This window comes from Erithacus rubecula (assembly GCF_903797595.1).
Source record: "Erithacus rubecula genome assembly, chromosome: 12".
In the NCBI taxonomy this organism is placed as follows: domain Eukaryota; kingdom Metazoa; phylum Chordata; class Aves; order Passeriformes; family Muscicapidae; genus Erithacus; species Erithacus rubecula.
In genome coordinates, this window is record NC_136664.1 from 14,190,731 (window position 1) to 14,211,070 (window position 20,340).

At 37.7% G+C, this 20,340-nt stretch overlaps 1 protein-coding gene across 1 annotated transcript in view; it reads left to right on the forward strand.

Moving 5' to 3' along the window:
• The window catches only part of URI1 (URI1 prefoldin like chaperone), a 40,580-nt gene that overhangs the window by 7,452 nt on the left and 12,788 nt on the right, over positions 1-20,340 (forward strand). Inside the window, exons 2-4 of the mRNA XM_079316076.1 lie at positions 3,917-3,951; positions 7,917-7,995; positions 10,250-10,385. Of these exons, the coding sequence (XP_079172202.1) occupies positions 3,917-3,951; positions 7,917-7,995; positions 10,250-10,385 (250 nt within the window). The remainder of the gene's footprint in view (positions 1-3,916; positions 3,952-7,916; positions 7,996-10,249; positions 10,386-20,340) is intronic.

Below are 20,340 nucleotides of genomic sequence, written 5' to 3' on the forward strand. Positions count from 1 at the left end.
AAACTCAGCACCTTTGTAGGCAGTGCCCAGCTGTTCAGTAGGGAGAAACATTCACTTGCCTGCCCTCCACCTTGGAGAAGTACCTGAAAAAAACAACATAGTCTGGGAATGGAGAGAACTCTTTGTGCCACCACTTTGTTAATCAGAAGCACCACAGAGAATTATATTCAGCTGTTGGTAATGGGAACGAGTGCAGAAGTAACAGATAAGGAAACAAAAATAAGGTACAGGAAAAAGTGCCCGTGTACAGGAGGGTGCAGACCTGCTGGGGTGATGTGGAATAGGTTAGACACCCGTGGCATGTACAGGTAAGGATCTGCTCTGTGCTGCTGCATCCTTCCCACCTGTCCTATTGCCAAGTGAACATTGGATGTGATTGGCTACTGAGTTAGGAGCTCTGGCTTCCCTTGCCAGCCCTGACCAGGGTTAGTGGCTCTAACTCAGCCTGCAGAACCAGTGCAGTGCTTTTTCAAATTGCTGCTCACTTGAATTCACAGTGGAGATTTTGAACTCTTTGCATGCAAGATCATGGAGAAGGTAGTGTATAAATAGATAGGCTGGGAAGGGAGAATGTGTTGCAGACAAGGAGTTCTCATCTTTGTTCAGCTAATGAAGTCCTTGGCTGGGTGATAGGAGTTGCCTGGTGGTGATTTGGAGTCGTTAGCCTGCAATCTGCTGTGGGATCACACCGACACGGTGGAACTGGGGACACCTGGGATATGATCACAGGTCTAAAGCTGATCTTCCTGCTCTGCTTGTGACACCTTCAAATGAGGGATTCCCTAAAAGCAGCAACACAGGCATCCCTAGAAATAGCTCAGGCACGTAGCAGTGAGAGCAGAGCAAGCATAATCTCCTGGAAGGGTTTGGGTTTAATCCAGCAGGAATTACACGTTGGGTTACAGGTGTGCAGGGATGGCCTCTCCCCTGTCCCCAGGGGCTGCTTCTGGAGCTTGCAGGTGTGGTTCTGGTGGGTCAGGGGCTTGAGAAGCACTGCATTTTAACAACTTGCTGTTAGTGGAAAGGAAGGAAGCAAGATACTTGATTATTTGCTTTCTGTTAAAATGATGTTATATGTTTTCTGACAGTGGATTGTGTTTTAATCACCAGACCCATGATTAGGTAATGTTAAGTCTGCTGCAAGAGTAGTTTAATAAATATTTTAGTATGCAGATAAGCCACTGATAACCATGTGCATTCACAAACTCATACATTTTTATGCTTAAAAGGAGAGAATTCAGAGTTTGTTGATACCACTTTGCTATGATGTCTTAAAAGTAAGGCATATTTGGTAGCAGTAGCTGTCCAGGTAAATTGAACTCAAGTGAACAAACAAGCAGGTCATTTATTTACCCCAAAAGGGTTTTCCATTTCTTAATTGTAACTCTAGATATAAATTATATCTAATAATAATGTGTGGAAGGTAGACTAATGATTTTCCTGTGTTTGATTAAAGGAAAAGAGTCAAAGATTTGTTTATATATTTATCTGTTTATTTCTTTCTTGTGATAAAAGCAGTTATCCAAACAGTGGACTGACCTAATAAAGGTCATATGCATAATTGATCTCATCTGTTTTTCAATATTTATTCTCTCTATTCTTTTGATAACTCCAGTTCCAGAAGTGCAGTCTGCAACATTTTTAAGGTGGCAGATTTTAGCACTTCTGTAAAAGGTCTCATTTTATGCTGGCCACTGAAATAAAAAGGTTTGTTGTTGGTTCCACCCTTTGGTATCCCTTCAAGAGAGATTATATCAAAGAGGAAGAATTAAATTAAAATTGATTGGTGTTATTGATTTTTCTCTTTTTTTTTTTTATTTTTTTATTTTTTTTAAGAGGGATAAAGGGTGATGGAAACAACATATGCCCCTATGCTGCTTTACTGATGGACTATTTCTTAAAAACATTAAAAGCATATGTGCCCAATTTACATATTTACTAATTAAAAAAGCTTCCTGGAAACATTAAGTAGACTATCTTCTGTAACCTTTAACATTGTGGCTAATGGATATAGCCTGGAAATTTTCATAGAAGGTCCTCTAAATAATGTAAATGATTATGAATATGTAACTAGTTAATATGCAGCTAGGAAAGGATTATCATGTAGAGGTTAATGAACATGCTGCTCTTATGGTTTGCAGGGCTTTTCTTCCTGTGCTTTCAGCTCACTTCATGCGTGGAACGTCATGTGTTGGGAATGGAAAGCTTCCTGTCTTTTCCATCTTCATCTGTAATGGGGCAATTAAATTGAAACTTTCTTAAAGGATTTCATAAACATTTTTGTATGCTAAATTATGTTGTGTGCTTCACAATCACTGCCAAATGTGAAAAGATGAAGGATGTGGATAGAATAGGCTTGGGCTCCTTGATTTGTTAGTGATGGGCTCCAGTGTGCCTTAGCTTTGTTACCAGACAATTTATGTCTTCTGCAGAAACTTTACTCTTAAAATGGGTTTCATATTAATAGTAGGAATTAGATTTCTGGCTTGATGTCCTATGCAAGTCTATGTATTTACTCTCAAGCTTAAAAATAGTTGGCTTGCACATTAAGGAAGATATTTTGCTAGGCATTTGATTTGTAGGAGTTTAAAGCAAATGATAAATTTAAACTTGGCTTATGTGGGATGAGCTACCTGGCTGACTTTCCTGATGGATTATGAAATAACATAACCACAAATGTAAAGCTGATCCTTTTCATTTAGGAACTTTGCTCTGTTTAAAGAATTATTAGCTCACAAAGTAGTCCCTTTTTTTTTTACTCCTGCACGAGTAGGAAGTGCAGGGTCTGAGATCTGTTGTGCAAAAGCTGCACATATGCTAACTGAAAAAAAAAATTGTCTTTCATTCTGTTGTTTGGGGAAAAAAAAAAGAATTATCTGCTCCAGTGATTTCAGTGGTACTTGAATGTATGTTATTGTTTTCTCTGCAAATTTTCTCATTAATTGCTTTCAAATGTTAGCATTATTTTGGCTATAGGAAAAACGAAATTTGTAGAAAAAAAATCTAGAAAACGCTTATATTGAGAAGCTGTCTAGACATATTTAACTGCCTCATGGCTTCATTGCATTTCATATAATTGAATGAAATTGTTTGTGTTGTATTTTTGGTAACTATTATTCAGAGATCAGAATATGTTTTGAAAGACAAAATCTCCATGTAATTGTGGCAGAGAAGGTCACAGCATCCTACCTTTTTGCTATATATATAGAGACTAAAAAATTACAGTTTAAAAAAGATAAAATATTTAATTTTAAGAATGTACTTTATTGTGGAATTTTTTTTGTATCTCTTGGGAAAGCCTGTGGCATAAGGAAGTAAGTGAAATATTTATATTAAAACTTACCTTTTTTGAGACACAGAAAGAAGTCAGCAGCCCATCATAGTGTCAAATATCCATGTATTTACACAGCACAAAGTTAATTTGTGCTTTTTCAAGTAAAAGTGGCCAGTGGAAACATTTGTAGATGTACTGATAGAAGAAAAATGTTTTTGGTGCTGTGAGATTCATTTGTTTTGCTTTTTAATGACTGAGTATGGGAGTTACAGTGATGTCTTCTTGTAATTTATGTTGTTTTCTTACTCTGCAAACATGGAACACTGAAAATAGATCGGCAGATTGCACAAACTGCTACTTATCTCAGATCCTGTGTCACGTAATAGTTATGGAGCAGGTATTGTACCAAAATAAGAAGTGTAAAGCTGTGATTTTTTTCTGTGGTTATCACTCTGCATTAGCCTGTGATAAAGTGTGCTGCTTAAGAACGACCATTCACACGCCTTTGCCCTGACAAATAAAAATGTGGATAGAGACAGCACCAAATCTGTAAAGCTCCTGTTCTAGTTTCTGATGCATTGACATTGCAGCTGTATGCTTAGCCTTGTTTTTTTCATGAGTAGTTATCTGTTTTAATGACAGGTGGTCACTGGCTGCCAAGAAAAAATCCAGCACTGGTAAGTAAAAAAATTCTACATGTCTAAAATACTGATGAGTAACCTAGTTATGCTTTAGTAAAGTATTGCTGTTTATTCTGATGAGAGTCAAATCCTGCTAGCATGTTTTGGGGATTATAATTAGCTCAGAATTGTTGCAATGTACTCTCCTTAAAATATATTTATTTCTCACTGGTATAATTAAATCACAAATACAGTGAGCCTCAGTGTTTATACTTCTGTCTTAAAAACCTATCTCATCTGTCATTTTTGCCCAAGTAGCCGTGTTGGATGAATACTTAATCTGCCTGAATGGTGAAAAGGTGCTCCCAGGGTAGAATTATTGTTGTTTTCTAACTATGGAGCAAGTAGGGAAAGTCCACTTGCCCCCTCCTTAAGCTGAAACAAGGTGGAAAGTAATGTTTCATTGTTACTCCCCTCCCTAAGTAAAGCATGTGCTAAAGCTTACTTTTCAATACTTAATTTTTTTATATAACAAACCATTTATTTTATCTCTGGGCATTTTTTTCCTGTGTTGGCAGTCTATGGTTAATAGAAAACATACCTAGTAAATAATAGTTTTGTATGGCATCTGAGGAAAATGTACATTTAATGGTGAATGAAATCTTATGAGTTACTGTGAGATATAATAGTTGATCTTACAGATATCAAATTACGATATATCCATGCTGTGTTTACCATGATTTTACTGAGAGAACAACAGGAGCTGTCTTGATTATTGTCTGCAGGGTTATTGCAGAATCACAGCAACTGCCCCTTTAGTGGTGAGATTAAACCTTTGGTTATACACCATCAAGCATATAATATTTTAAATTTATTTTAAGAGGCTTTTTCTTCATGCCTGAAAGATCTCCAAGCAAATAATTTATACTTAGTGTGTATCAAATGTTTTTAGTTTAAATGCACATAGGCTGCAAGCGCTGGATAAGAGGAAAAAAATCAAGGCAATCTATACACATCATCATATTAAATTCTGACTATTGGCTCGCAAAAATAATCTAAAACTAATATGTTTCATTTATGTTTAAAATTCAGAGGCTGCATTAATTTTCAATAAGGGAAATATTGAAGTGCCTACTGGTGCTGCTGTGGTGAAGGCAGGCAGAATATCTCCAGCTCATGCACTTTCTCAGGAGCTTTGCAGTGTCTGTGCCTGCTGGCTGCCATGTGTAATTCTGCATATGCATTCTTCCACTCAGAAATATTTCAGAAATAAACTATTGGACAGAAAGCTGTAAAATTTGAACAGGTTTGTAGAAGTTTGGGAAATTGTGACAGTTATTTTCCTTTTTACAATGGCTGATGTTTGTGGAGTGGCCTGGGAATGTTGGCTGTGGAAAGAGGAGTTGCTCCTGTGTTTGCTTTTATGCAAACTCTGGTAATGATCCCATGAACTTGATGGTTTTGGGTACAGAACCTCTAATGAAAAAAATAGCTTACTGATTTCTTTTATATAGAAAAGCAGTTTGTATAGCATCCATACGGTCTTTACTTCATTAAAAAAATTAAAATTTAGTACTCTTATTTAGATCTTGATTGTGCAAGAGCTGAGTGCTCTTGTTTCAACTGAATAATTTGTTCATATAAGACCTTTTAAGTAGTCAGTGACACAGAAGAATGTTAAATAGAATTGGGTGAATAACAATAGGGTTTTAAAATGCTCAGCTTCAATATATTTCCATTAAATTATTTTCTTTTCCATTTTTCAGTGCACTTTTTGAAGTGTATTTCTAAAGCCATGAATCCAGTAATGGGTTGGGTATGGGATTAATAGCTAGACATGCATTTTACCTTCATGTTCATAGCTGGGGTCCCAGTATTCTTCCTCCCTTTCCCTTTGGTTTTTCATTGCCTGTTGTGGCAAACTGTAGCACTGGCACACCCCAGGGCTTGTTAAAATATCAGCTATACATGAAGAGGGAGCTTCTTAAGTAATGCTGTTTCAGGCCAGTTATTTAAAAGGATGAATTTAAATTTTCTTTATCTGCATGGCCCAGTTCAGGATGTGACTCCACTTTTAGAGATTGCCATGATGGAGGTTTCCTCAGCAAAGGGCAGCAGTGCCAGTACAAAAAGCAGGATGCTTTGCTTGTGAAGGAACACAGCCTCTATGGCAAGTGGGTTCTCCTGGACCCTGGTCAGATTATTCAGTAACATGCAGCAGTCAGGCCTTAAAGACAGTGTCTTCTTTTCAGGTTAATGAAGAAATACTGAGTGACTTTCAGCCATGAAATGATGGGAATGTTAGTTCTGCAGTGAGTGGAGGATTTTCATGCCAGGCTTTTCCCATGGAGTCCTCTCCTGCATTTGAGATGTGGCAGGCCTTGTTTTTCAGTGGCTGCTTGGGTCCATTTCTCAAATCCACATCTCTCCTAGGCGAAGGCTGGGTTCTGTAAATAGCATTAAGTAATTGATTGTTATTGTTGACACCAAGTTTTCATTATATTCCTTCTCTCCCCAAAACATCTCAGTGCATTTTGCTAAGATTCATGAGTTTGTCCTTCCTCTTTGAAGGAAGTGAATTAGGTTTTCACTCTGATGTGGGCAATGGACAGCAAGACTTGCCTAAAATGTCTGGGAGAAATTGCTGTCAGAGCAAAGCAGCAGCAAGCCTCTTGGGTAAATCAGTTATGTGGAGTATGGTTTTAATGTCCAAGTGGCATAAAAACCTAAATTCTTTTTTTCAGGATGAGTTCAACAACTTAAAATAGGTGTAAAGTAAGATGGTTACACCAGAGTTAAACTGTGAAACAAATGAGTCAAAACATATGAGTATCAGATAATTTTTCATAATGAATGCTGAAAAAGATTTCACTCTGCTTATGAATCTAAGAAAATCAATGGTAATATTTTGAGAGTTGTGTTATCAACTATGACATTCATTTTTCAGCACATTTATAGATTGCTTTCCTGAGTCATCCTCAGAAAACCTGTAATTTGCATCTTGGGTCAGCATTGTTAAGTGTGCTGCTCTGTGCTTTCAGTTACCTTTTATTGCAGAATTTACTGCCATATATATGTTTATTGTTTTGAAGTACAAGTAAACAATATCATCAAACTTGACATTTATATGCCAGCTGCTTCATGCAGGAGCTGATTTCTGACCATCTTTAGAATGGCAGGGGTCCATTAAAAGACTTTTTCCAGACAAGTTAAGTATTTAAAATGCCTTCACAAAAGAAGGCTTTTTTGGAGGGAGCGTAGCTTGTTTTGTACACAGAGTAAAATCCCTGCAGCTACTGAAATGCTGTTTCTTGTAAAGTCCTGTGACAAGCCAGGTGTCTGCCATGGGAATGAATACCTTGTCCCAGTTCACCAAACCATTTCTCTCCTGGGTAGCAACACGTAGCATGAACCTTATTTATAATTTAGATAGAGAAGTATCATAGGGAATGCTTGTCCCTCGTCTGGGCTTGAAGACGTGACAGAATTCTGGTGGTCAAGCCATCTTTCAGGAGTGTTGACTCTTGGTAGGAGCACTAAGTTCATGGGAAATTCATTATAAAATTTTGCTCATTTATGTCAGCACAAACCAGGGTCAATATATAAGCTCTCTATTACAAATTATAGTTTGAAGAATTTGCCTCTTATAAAGCATAAACTGGATTTTCAGTTCTCTTTCTAAATATCGGTGGTGTTATAACTTGGACTTAAACATGGAGTGAGATACTCCAAATCCTAGTGAAAGAACTGCTTCTTTGCACCATGAAAAATTCTACTTCTAAACAAGACATGCACAATCTAAAATAATCATGTACCAATCTTAATGCACATTATTAGAAAAAAAAAATCTAGCTATTATGTTTGTCATCCCATGTATTTTATAAATGAGTTATTAATCAGCTGTATGTGTTAGTATAAAACAGTTAATTTTTCTGTATTTTTGGTGTTTTTGATTTACTAGCAGAAAACCATTAACTCTTTACTTTATCTGTGAAATTGAATCAACTTGAATTTGTCAACAGGAAGAAGGTGGAGAGTGATTATGAGGCTCTTCAGGAGCGGCTGCAGACACTGCCTGACAAGTTGTCCTATGATATCATGGTATGTACATGGCAGAGGTCACAAAGGAAATGGACTAAAACTCTTAAAACCTGGGCTGCCTGCACTGGGGGTTAGGTGTTAGCCAGGTTGCCAGTACTTAGTAATGTTACATTTGTTATGATAATAGTTAAACCTTTGCTTTTGTTTCTTTCTCTTTTCTTTGAAATCCATTATAAATTACAGTGTTACTGACAACTGAGAGCTGATGACATAAATGCTTAACACAAAGCTGACATGTTTGATATGTAAATCTATTGTATAGAAAACGATAATTATGACTGAATTACGGTACTTAGTCATTTCCTGAGAAGAGAGTGGCTGTAGTATTTCCTGATTCATGGAAATAAACCCTAGAACATTGATTTTTACATAAAAAGGTGCTGCTAATTTTTGTTCCACCAATCTTCCCATTGACATAGCAATCTTTTCTGGTGCTCTGAATCTTCCCTAATGACTGCACAGCTCCCTGTGTAAAATTTGCCCTGTTGGCTTGCACTCACCAAAATTTTGAACAAATTGGCTTCTGTTTCTCTTATTTCCTTCTTCCCTTCTCAAGTTGAACTCGGGGTACATCCTTGAAGGCAGGGAAGTTGTACTGCACATAGCTGAGTGGCTGATTTCAGCACTCAGTGCCTGACTGCTGCCTTCCTTGGCAGCCTGGCTCAGATAGGAGTGTGATTTTTAGTAAGACACTGCTGGAGTACACTTGTGGGAAAAGGGAGGGTTTCCTTTTGCTGTGCTGGTGATACAGCTCTGGATTTTGTGTGCAGTTCATTTGTCATGTGTGTATGTGTGGCCATATGATGTAAAGCATAAAGACTGTTTTTGTTTTGAAGCATAAAAACTCCCTTATTTTTGAAGGAAAGCTAGATAGGGCTTATTCTTAGTTGAAGCAGCAGTGTTAATTCACATCTGTTACTTTAAATGTATAGAAACAATTCCTATCCTGTTAGCTAAATATTTTCATATGCTTTTAATTTTGCTTTCTTCATTTTGGGGGAAGGAAGAGTGAACAGGCAACTCATGCAGTCTGCTACTTTAAAATCAAGTCAGGGGGGCATATGTGTAGGAAAAGCACATTCTGCATAGCTTTTATGTCAGGGTCCTGCCTGCTGGGGAAATTTTCCAGCACTGGGACCCTCCTGGATATGAAAGAGAGGGAAGATTGCTTTCCAAGGAGACAGATCCACGGGGCCAAGTGCTCTGCTTCAGCACAAACACAGTGAGAAAGCAAGTGGCTGTGCTGAGGAACTGAGGAAGAAGGCAGAAGAATAAAGTAGAGGGAGCTGATACAAACTGTCTGAGATAGATCTCTTTTTACCCTAAAAAGAGACTTGCTGTGGGGGGCCACCTCCATTTTAGATCTAATTTGATTTTGGTCTCCTAATTTCTTCATGATTGAAGCCCAGTGGCCTGGGGGGTCAGAATGCCAGGGCAGGTGTAGGGGTGCCAAGGCTCCTCCTCACCCAGGGGTCTTGCCCAAGCAGTGCCTGTAAAATTTGGGTGGTAGAAGGTGTCTTAAATCATAAAGGGTGTTGCATTGTGTGTTAAAATGGGGATTTACATTTTAGGAAGCAGATACAAGGTTCTAAAATTTCTTGTCACTTATGTACTTCTGCCTGAAGTGTCCTGCTTTTATCTATTATCCTTGTGCCTGGAGAGCAGGTAGAGGGTGAGAGTTGCTTGGGGAGCATCCCTGGGAGGTTGAGGTGAATGCCTCACCTGGTAAAATACCCAGCAAAGTGAGATTAAGCACTGTCTGTGGTCCTTCTGGGACCCCCAGTATCTCACACTGGAGTTTCTGGGTACTTGGTATTGCCAAGACAGATTCTGAGAAGAGCAACTCATCTTTGAGTTGATCATTCCTATTTAAATATTCTAAAAAAATTTAGTAAAGCTAATCTGGCTTTTATTAGGGAATGAATGTAGTCTGCATAGAACTCAAGTAATTTGTATTATCAAGGTTTATATGTTCAGATGAAGTGAATTTGTTGTCCAAGTGCTCATTCAGCTGTGCTATAGTTCTGTGTTGCAAAACAAGTTGTCTGGTGAAATTCAAGTTTTCAGATACTGTAAGTACAATACTAAATTCAAATAGATCTGGTAATTTGAGTATTTGTGATGGGTTAGTCACTAAGTAGCCACTGTAGAATTTTTATATATTTTTTAATCTGTGTTTTACATTTTAAAGAAACTAAGACGTGTATAACTGCCTAAGTTTTATTTTCATTAGTGATGTTTGTGTCTTTGACAGGTACCTTTTGGTCCTCTTGCCTTCATGCCAGGAAAGCTTGTCCACACCAATGAGATCACTGTTCTGCTGGGGGACAACTGGTTCTCAAAATGCTCAGCAAAGCAGGCTATTGAGCTGGTTGAGCACAGAAAAAAACGTATGTATGTTTCTGAACATAAGAGTTAAAATTACATGCCTTGTATTAATACATAAAATTAGTGGAGTCTATGTTGTTCTCTTTTCTTTTTGTGAGCTCACAAACAGAAGTCCCATTCAGGTGTTATATTAATCTAGCACCTTATCTTCCTTCCATCCTTGCTTGAGACTTGATTGGATATGTCTAATTAGAAAAAGAAACCAAACTCAAAAGCCCCTTTCACTTTTTTTTTATGTAACAAATGCTGTGTTCTCTTCCAGAAAGTGGACAAGTAGACACTGCCTTGTGCTTTTGCTCTTAGTTACCCCTATTCCCTGTATTTTGTTCCTTTGTCTCATTTCTTATTTCTTTGCTATCTTGTCCTGTGTTTCGGTTGTTGTTTGTGTTTTTTAGTTTATTTTTTCTTTTTTTTTGGCCATGTAGCTTTTCATTTTTTCGCCCTCTATCTGCAGATGCTTTGCTCCTGCTTGTTGATTTTTGTGGTTGCTGCTCAGCTGCATTTCTGCTTCCTGCCCTTGACATTGCTCTGGTGTGATCTCCTGGATCTCCCCAGATCTGCTGCAGTTGATCACCACCAAATTCATCTAACATAGAAACACATCAGGGGCAGATAGGCACTTCCTGGGTTGGTTTCCAGCTTCTTGTAGATGATGTTGAGATCTTGGCTTTCAAGAGCCAGGGCAGCAAGAGCTGTGCACGGCGCACTATGGAACTTCTTTATGTTAGAAAGAAGGAGAACCTAAAATATTTGATGTAAACATGAAGGAAGTAAAAGCACAACAAAATGGGACATACATTGGTACCCATTAGCCTTCATTGTTTGCTTCAGACAAGCATTTGAGTTGATTTTTTTCATCCTGGATTACCTGTAACCTGTCCTGTTCCTAAGAGGGTGCTCACTGCAGCTTTGCCCCTGTGTATATTGCAACTACCACAACTATTTACACTGGATTTTTGTTTGACTGCAGCAATCCATGTTGCTGCCTGCAGCAGAATGCCCTAGAGGTTCCCCATCTGAATAAACTTTTTTTTCCAATTTTGTGCAGGCAGTATTTATGTAAAAAGAAGGTTGGTTTTTTTTTCAAAATTGTAATGAGGATGTTTTTATAAAAATGCATTTTCTGTATTACTTTAAAATACTCCTTTATGAAGAGCATTGCCAAAACTATGTAATTTGTATTTTACCTATTATCTTTCTTAATCTGGTTCTCCTGACACAACTTTGCAATTTTCTTTCTTACTGAACTGAATCTACATTATTTATTGTGGCTCTTGTGAGATCTCAGGTCCAGATCTTTTTCCTTGATCTTCTGATATTTTTTTCAGTGCTGCAGAATACTTTTGTCACCATTACATTCAGTGAAATCATTTGACCTTTGCATAGTAGATGTTTGAACATTAAGTAGTCTGCTGGGAGACACACAATAAATGCTGGAGTCTTTCCTTTATGATCTTTTAAATTGCATTTAAAATACGAACTCAGAAATACTAATTTCTTTCAAAGCAAAATAGTCATTGATGCTGGATATAAACCCTCCATTCAGCTGATAGTTCACTTCAGCTGTGTGATGGCTGCCAGTGGGAGGCTCCAAAACACTGGTATTAACTAAAAACTTTTTTTTAAGGGCTGTTCTCAGTTTTAGATGGTAAAAAACATACTAGTTCATATGATTCTGAAAAAAGGTTACTTCTTTCCTAGATGCACTTTTATCCCTTAAAAAATACAACTGACTTAAACTTTTTAAACCCATTTTCATGCTAAATAAATGCAGCTTCGAAAAGAATATTGGAGATTTTGTTCTGAGGAAAAAAGTTACATATGTGAAAGACCTGTAGGCTGATGCTGTGTAATATGAATTGGCTGCTTGTGGCACAAATTTGCAAGGCTGATGTTTGGCAAGTGTTAGTTTAAAGCCTCTTTCCTGTATTTATTGCACTGTAGTTAATTTCATAGGTGTGGCTTTGTTTTGGGGATCTGGTTTGCAGAGTGGTTCGTGTTGGGCATTATTACCACATTGACACACTGTGATTTGAGTTTTGCTACATAATCTTTTTGCTTTGGACCTAAATTCCAGGAGTGGGTCACACACACTGGAAAAGAGGGCAGGCTCACTGCAGGGGATTACACTGCCAGCAGTGCCCAAGGTCCTGCGTGCCAGGCAGAAGGTCCTAACAGGGCAAAGCTTTTTTAAGCATGTGTTTAAGGCCAGTGTGTGCTTAAAGGCTTTGATATGTAGGAATTGGGGTCTGAACTGAGCAAAGAGAGGCTCATGCTGAAATAAACCTGGCTATATTTGTTGATGGTTTGTTTCTTCAGTGACCTACATTTTTTTATCTAATATTACTCTGTTTAGTTTAGATGGATGTTTTTTTCATAACTAGCTGGTCAGAACTGTTCAGATAGCAAACTTAATTAGTACAGCCCTAGTAATTCAGTGCTTTTACAGGAGTTAGGACCATAAGGAAGTAAATGCACGGTATTTTCATTTCATGTCCCACTGCTGAATGGTGAGGAGTGGGAGAGAATCTGTTCAGGGTTCAAGTTTTCTAGGAGGATTGATTGTCCTGGAGATTCCTAGAACATTTTTAGTGTTCTTCCTTGCTGGTTCTGGGGAGTTTTCCCTTTTGCCTTTGGTTCATGTGTGGATCTGTGTGTTGGAGACCTCTGGTCTCCAGGGCTGTCCCTGCTGGCTTTTGAGCACCCCAGTGTCTAACAGGTAATTTAATCTAAACTCACAGGACAGTTTCTTTACAGTTTGACTCCTTCTGTGTATGTTGATGCATACAAGAATGGAGAATGTGAATTTGCAAGCTTAAGCAGCAGTAGTGCCAGATAAATCAAACAATACCAATGAGTATAAAGCCTTGGAAGTAAGGGGTAGCAGTAAGAGTGTACTATATATAAAAGCTTTAAATATTACTTAGTACTAATTAGGTCATCCTTTTTGTCTTAGTAGTTTTGTTAAATTTGCTTTTTAAAGGAGAATGAGTGAAAAAATGTTTGCTTCTGTGGAATAGAGAAATGCCCAGCCACAGTAGATTAATTTCTTGGTTAAAATTTATTTAATTGAAAGGAATAATTGAAGGATGACTGTACTGAATTTTAAATGCACTTTAGCTGACATAGCTGCAGAAAGCCCTATTTTGGGGATACATTTCTGTTTGCCTAGCTTTTGATTTAGATGCAAATTGTTCAGCACTGTGATTGGTTGAAATATATTTGGTAAAATTTGGGACAGTCACTCATGTCAAATGTTACTTTTTCATCAAATATTGATCATGTCTTCTTGAATAATATTTGAGTTGCAGTAGGTCTTCAATCTGCTGTGCATTTTTGCAACATTCTAATTACTTTGTTCCAAAATAGTTAATAAACAGAGTGAAGTTTATAGAATTGCCAAATATATTTTTAATTGTTTTAAATTCATTGCACTTTGTTAAACCAGGTAGTACAGATAATGGCAAACATTTCACATGTGTTTGTGTGTAAAAATGTGAGGAAATAGTGAAGTAGATTAAAGGATATGCACACCAAATTCCATTAAAATAAAAGAAATTAGCTTTTTAAGTATGTCACAGTTTAGCACAACAATAATGCAATTGTACTTTTTTTTCTCCTACAATTATCTTGCTTAAGGTACTTCATAATATTTCTGTTCTCCTCAAGGCAAGACTGTATTGTCTCAGAATTCAAAGAGGGAATAAAGATTCTTTTTGTGAATATGGGATTATATCTTTTACGTGTTTGTGATGATATAAATTACATTTCTTCTCTATATCAGTAATCGCATTAATTCTTTAAGATGGGAAATTTTTCATTACAATAGTCCCTGTGGTAGTTACTATAGAAAGAAATTAAATAGATTTTTCTTGTAAATATTTGTGGATTAATTCAGTATGCTAGGTATTCCAAGTGTCTAAACATTTTAAAAGGTGGGAAATTAAAACATGCACACAGAACTAGGAGTGGTTTTATTGTGTTAAAAATTTATCAGATCCCACTTAAAGGAGAATTGTTGAACTACTTAGCAATTGTGTCTCCAGTATATGTAAGAATACCCTTGCAGTGTCATGCTGCAAATGAATTCATGAAATGAAAATACTGATTACATTAACATACAGTATTGTGATAGTCCCCAATTGTAAATTGCAGTGTGTAACCCCTAATACAAATATTTGTGTCAATCAAAATTGACCGATAGCTCAGGATACAGGGTTTAAAAGATACCATTGTTTTAATGAGATGATCCGGGTGGATGAGGACCAGTTTGAATTTGTTCCTTATCAGCATTTCCAGAAAAAAAGCTTTTTGTCTTCAAAATACATGATAGGAAGGCTTTCCATTTCCCATCTGTGAATGAGTGAAGCCTTTAGAGGTTTTAATGTTTTATCCAAGGGTAAAAATATCTTCCCTGGTATTCTAAATAATGTAACGCTAACTTGTCTGCTCACAGTTTTTGGGGTTAAGAACAAAAAGTGCAGGCAGTGCTACAAAAATACTCAGCTTTTGCTTTTTTCATAATTTAAAAAAACGTATTTTTCTGCTCTTTCTCTGCACAGCAGAGAATTCTGTTCTGCTGTGCTTTTAAACTTTTTTTAACCGTTTTTTGCGTTTATCACTTTTTAGTTTGATAACCTCCCTCAGATCTTTCCTTACCCTTGTTAAGTTAGGGAACTGATTCGATGCAGTGCTAAGTGCTCTAAATTTGCTCTGCAGTTCCCAGGAGGTGTTTGGCTTCTCACAGGACCACAGTCTGGGTATTCTAACCAGAACACACTGGAACAAAGTAAGGAGAATAGACTCCTTTTTGTAAGTTACATACTGTGATTCAAATAAGCCCTTACCTTTTTTATGATTCTTACTGGGCAACAGAGGAGTTGCCTGAATGCTACCTTCCTTCGTTTAGGAGGCATTTAAATGTATTCAGATAATTCTAGCAATTACATAGGTGTGTGAACCTAAAAGAGAAATGCATTGCATTTACTTAGTATTCCTAAAGCCAAATTGCCTGTACAAATTTTTACAGAAGAAAATCCAAATGACATTGGTTTTGATACCAAGGGAACATGGAAAACAAAATGAAGATTGTCTTTAAAGGGTAAAATGCTACTGCACAAAGGGCTGCATTACATTTTAAAGAACTGGTGCAATTGCTTTTTTAAGGAATGAATTTACATGCTTTGTTGCAAGCAAAAAGAGAGCTTAAATCCATATATACAAAAAGATCCATTTCTCAAAAAAAATGAACAGAAAATAACAGAAGAACAGAGAAGGGTGTTATGAAAATCTTCTCGTAGATACTGCTTTCTTTTTTTTAACTTGTTTAAAGTAACCTGTGATAGTTTGTTGGAAGAGTATTGGCTACAAAAAATTCTGTTCTTGATTAAATATATATTTGTTGAAAATGCATTCAGAAATCCTCAGGTGATTGATCTACTTATGCAGACCCTAAAAAGCAAGAAAATAAGTAATGAACTTAAAGTACCCATAATTTGCATGGTGAGAGTATGAGCTACTGAGGTTCTGTCTTCAGGTTGTACCTCCTGGTTCTCACTCTGGAGGAACTGAGTCACTGTGAGGTAGGTGGTTGTTCCTGGCCTGTATCACCACTCTGTGTGATACAGAGTTGATTAAATAACTGTGTTTAAGACTGGCTGTCTTCTACATTAGAAACTGTGTTAGACAGCAAGAAGATCTTTTCACTAAATCTCAATTGCATCCAGAATTCTTTGTTATACTTAATCTAAAATTTCTGTCCTGTCACCTATCCTCAGAGGAGATTATTTCCTATGTTATATCTGTGAGACTCCCCTGAAGACCAGGTCCATAAGGCTTCAGCTTTGTTTCAGTTTGTCCTGTTTCACAAAGTCTGACTTTTCAAAATAGATCAACCTGTTCTCACTATTCTTGTCTGTTCTTACTATTTAAATCCCAGTGTAACACACAGTTTCTAGAAGTAACTAAAATAATGTCTATGATTCCCCAAATCCTTATAGACAACACTCCAAGGACATTAATGTCAAACTCAGATAATTAAAATTTGTATCCAGCCAAGCTAATTAACCCATTAAAGCCAAAACGCATAGATGAGAATTTGTGTCAGTTTGGCATTAGTACGTTGTCATGTCGTGTAAAATCTGGCTTCGCTGGACTTCATTTCAACAATATGAAATGTGTTCCCCAATTATTTTTTCCCTCTACCAGTGTATTTGTAGCAAGCAGAGGGCTGCTTCTTAAAAATGACTAATCATGGTATAAGGAAATCCAGTCCTTTCAGACTAATGAAGGAGCTGGGAAAAAATGATGTAAATGTAACGAAATCTTGCTGCCTGTAAATATGAAAGGCGGCTATGCAGAGGAAATCTACTTATCGTGATTTCTGGTTCGAATGCCTTTTGCTTTTGGTGGTCCAGGAGAAAAGTGTTAGAGGCTCTGGGGGCTGTGGCACTGAACCATCTTTCCAAGTGGTTAAGCTGAGACATGTAAATAGGAACTACATGGGTTCACCTGAAAGCCATGTCAGACTTTGCTCAGATTATTGGATGTGACAAAGTTGGACAACAGCCTCTGGTTCAATCCGTCTTAAAAGGCTCTAAGAAGCTTAAACCACGGGGTAGTAAGAGGAGGAGACTGTGGAGCCTCTTTTACTCTACCAGTATTTTTATGGGGGTCTCAATTAATAAAAACCCCTGTAGTTTTTAGTGACTTGTTTCTCACTAGTTCCTGTGTGCTTCAAAATTCAGTGAATTCCGTTGCAGGCTTTTAGAGTGTGCATTGGCAAGTTCAAAGCACGTGACCCTGAGCTTGCCCCTTGGTTAGGTGCATGAGCCTTTTTCCAGCAGACCCCTTCTTTGCTGAGGGGCCTGACCCAGGGAAGGTCTCTGCTTTGGCCAGGCTGGTTTTCCCCTGACTCTGTCAGGGGAGGTGCGAGCAGCCCAACAGGCTGGCTGGGGATGGAGTGTGGCGTAACCCCGGCTGTCCGCTGCCGCGCTGTGTGGCCTGGGGCAAATCACTTAAACTGTCTGTTTCTTCATCTGTGAAATAGGAGAGAGTTATACTCACCTCCCTCGCTGGGCACTGGGCAGGTTAGTTAATGCTTGTACAGCATTTTAAAATAAAATACTGTGTAACTGTTCAGTGTCCTCAACGGGGCAAACAGCGTGCTCCCGTCCAGGAAGCAGCATCACAGCCTGGTGCTCCAGCAGCAGCCTAACCCAGATGGCTGCTGAACAATATTTAGATATGCAGGCAAGGAGTGAGACATTTGTGGTGGTGAAGAAACAGCTGAGCATCATGTTTACTATGAATGTAAAATAAAAACCAGAGGAATATTAGTCCCAACTATGTATGTGCTTATGTGTACTGAGAACACATTCAAGAGCTGAAGGTGCCGATGGGAGCATTTTGGAGAAAAACTATCACTACCTTTCTTGTATTTGGACTTTGGAGGGTGTGTTAAACACTAGGAAAGCTGTGGATGATGTTGGTGTGAATTAACTGATAGTGAAAGCTGCTCTGTGTGATGGAGGACGAAGGAGTCGTGTAAGGGGAGCAGGACCCTGACTGCACGTGGGAGTTGTGTCCTCTGCTGGGTCTGCGTTGGCACTGCTTGAGACATCACATAATTTTTTGGAAATGGTATTTCATTCAGGAGGCAATGCAAATGCAGGGATTTTTCCAGAGAAGACTCTTAAGCTGTTTCTTAGAAACAGCCTGAGGAATGGAGAATGACTGCACATTTGACACATTGCTTGCTGTGTGGTTTAAAGACTAATGCTTTTGAAATACCCTAAAAGTCTGAGCTTTGTCTTAGTGCTCCTTGTGGGAAAGGATGGACATTGCCTGAGTAGCCTTTTCCAAAATGCATAAATTTATTTCTAAACTATTTACTGCAAGCAACACATTTTTAAAGCAATTGTATTTGAGACAGTGTGAAATATCAACAGGGAAAAAAACATACAATACTAAATATTATAAAACTGTGAGAGTAATTTCACACACTTGGTGGTAGTTGTGTTTTGCCTGGACTGTTTCATGCATAATTCCCTCTCCTGTGTGTGTGGAGGGGAGGAGGGATAAGAACCTGTTTGTAGAAGTGAGTCAATAAGTAGGTTTAATTTTTAAGTAAAAGTACAAACTCATTTTGTCTGCTTAGATGCATTTTGAAATAATTCTGTGGTCATCATTATATTCTCACGCATCTTTATCTGAAAGGCTTATCATTGTAAGAAATGCAGTCTCTGAAATATGTACAACTGTGTACGTTGCCAGAAAACTGTATGGGGAGTAGCTGTGTATGTACTTAAAACTTTCCAGGATTAGCCCCAAGACCAGCAAGATACTTAATTAAATACTAAAATTAACAGGCAGAAAGAGAGTTAAGAGTAGAAATACATAGAAATAGTTTTTTAAGCTGGTATATTTTGTGGTTGTCTTCCCTCTGTAGAATGGGAAGAGCAGGGTGCTCTGCTATACTTGCATACTGTGAAAATAAATAACTAGGTTGTATGAGGTATTTCATGTGCTGCAGTGCTGGTGTTCACGTGAGTGTCATTAATGGAGAGAAGCTGTGCTGAGGCAGGAGCTAGCTTACAAAAGTTTCTTGGAGTGTGACTTTGATGACCCTGTGTTAGAGATGATCTCTTTGCCTCCTTCATAGTATTGTATGAGACATCTTCTTCTGTATTGCTTTAATGATTCCAGAAAGGAATTTTTAAATAGAAAATCAGCTTACTTCTTCACAAAGGCTTTTAGCTCCTTCAGGGTATATAGGACCAGTAGGTGCAAGGTCTTAGAGATCCTCAGTTGAAACTAATTTATGTAGTAAGTCTTCCCTCCTGAAAATTTGCATTTGTATTAGTTTTGAGTTGAACAAAGAGTGCAAGTCTATTAATATTATTAGTATAAGGCTTTAATTGTGCCCTCTTTCCCCCAATTCTTAAGTCTTAGCAAAGCTGTGTTTCCTTTTCAGGCGGTTATGACCTTCTTCTTTTGCAAATTAGTTTGTTTTTTATGATAACTTTAAGGTAAAAGTGAAACTTAAGTTTTTAATATTTTATAAATTGCTGTTGAAAGGGTTCATTATTTAATTGGCACAAGGGGATATAGAAAGCAGTGTCTCAAATGAACTAATGTCTGAGAGCTGGGTAGTTGTTAAAAGTAGGTTTGCAAAATTGCAGTGAAGCGTAGTTGCCCAGACAGAAGAGCTGTCTGCCTTCTGCTGGGTGTTGAAAATACAGTTATTAGGGCATGAGCATATTTTGCTTGTCCATCAGAACAGAAATGTTTGAACATAGTAACAGGGATGAAGTTTCAAAGGATTTTTAACAGTAGGTTTCAAATACCGGTCTTAATTTTGTCGCGCTAAACCAGACTCTCCACCTGGTTGTTATTTTACTGAAATTTTTACTGAAAAAAGACAGCTCATGCTTACTTTTACATTGACCTTACAAGTCAGCTTTTTGGCTTGTGGCAATGCACTTTACTTACCTTCTTGAATAACTTTTTGGGAATATTATGGGTGATATTAATAGAAGGCTTTGTGCAGCCTGTTTGTAAGGGAGATAGGACATATATCTTCCTTCCCATATCTGTGCCTTGTTAAGAGGGGATATTGTCCAAATTAAACTGCAGTTCCTGAAATCCAGTGCTGTGTCTGGCTCACCCCATTTTTCATCTTAGATTGGTTTCACAGTTTGTGTTGAGATCAAAAACAAAACATCTACAACTTCTTCATAACAAATCGAAGGGTTAATTTTTCTTTTACAGAGATTTTTCCATTCTGGTTTTAAGTAATTACAACCTGTGCAGTCGTTATCTGCAGGCGTAGGAGTCTGCTTGTACCATGACCTGCCAGTTTTAACAACTGTCTTTCTCGGGCTTAAGTGAAACTGAATTCTTCATCTATTCAGGCACTGTTCTTAAATTGTAATCCCTGTCTCTACTGGGTTTTAA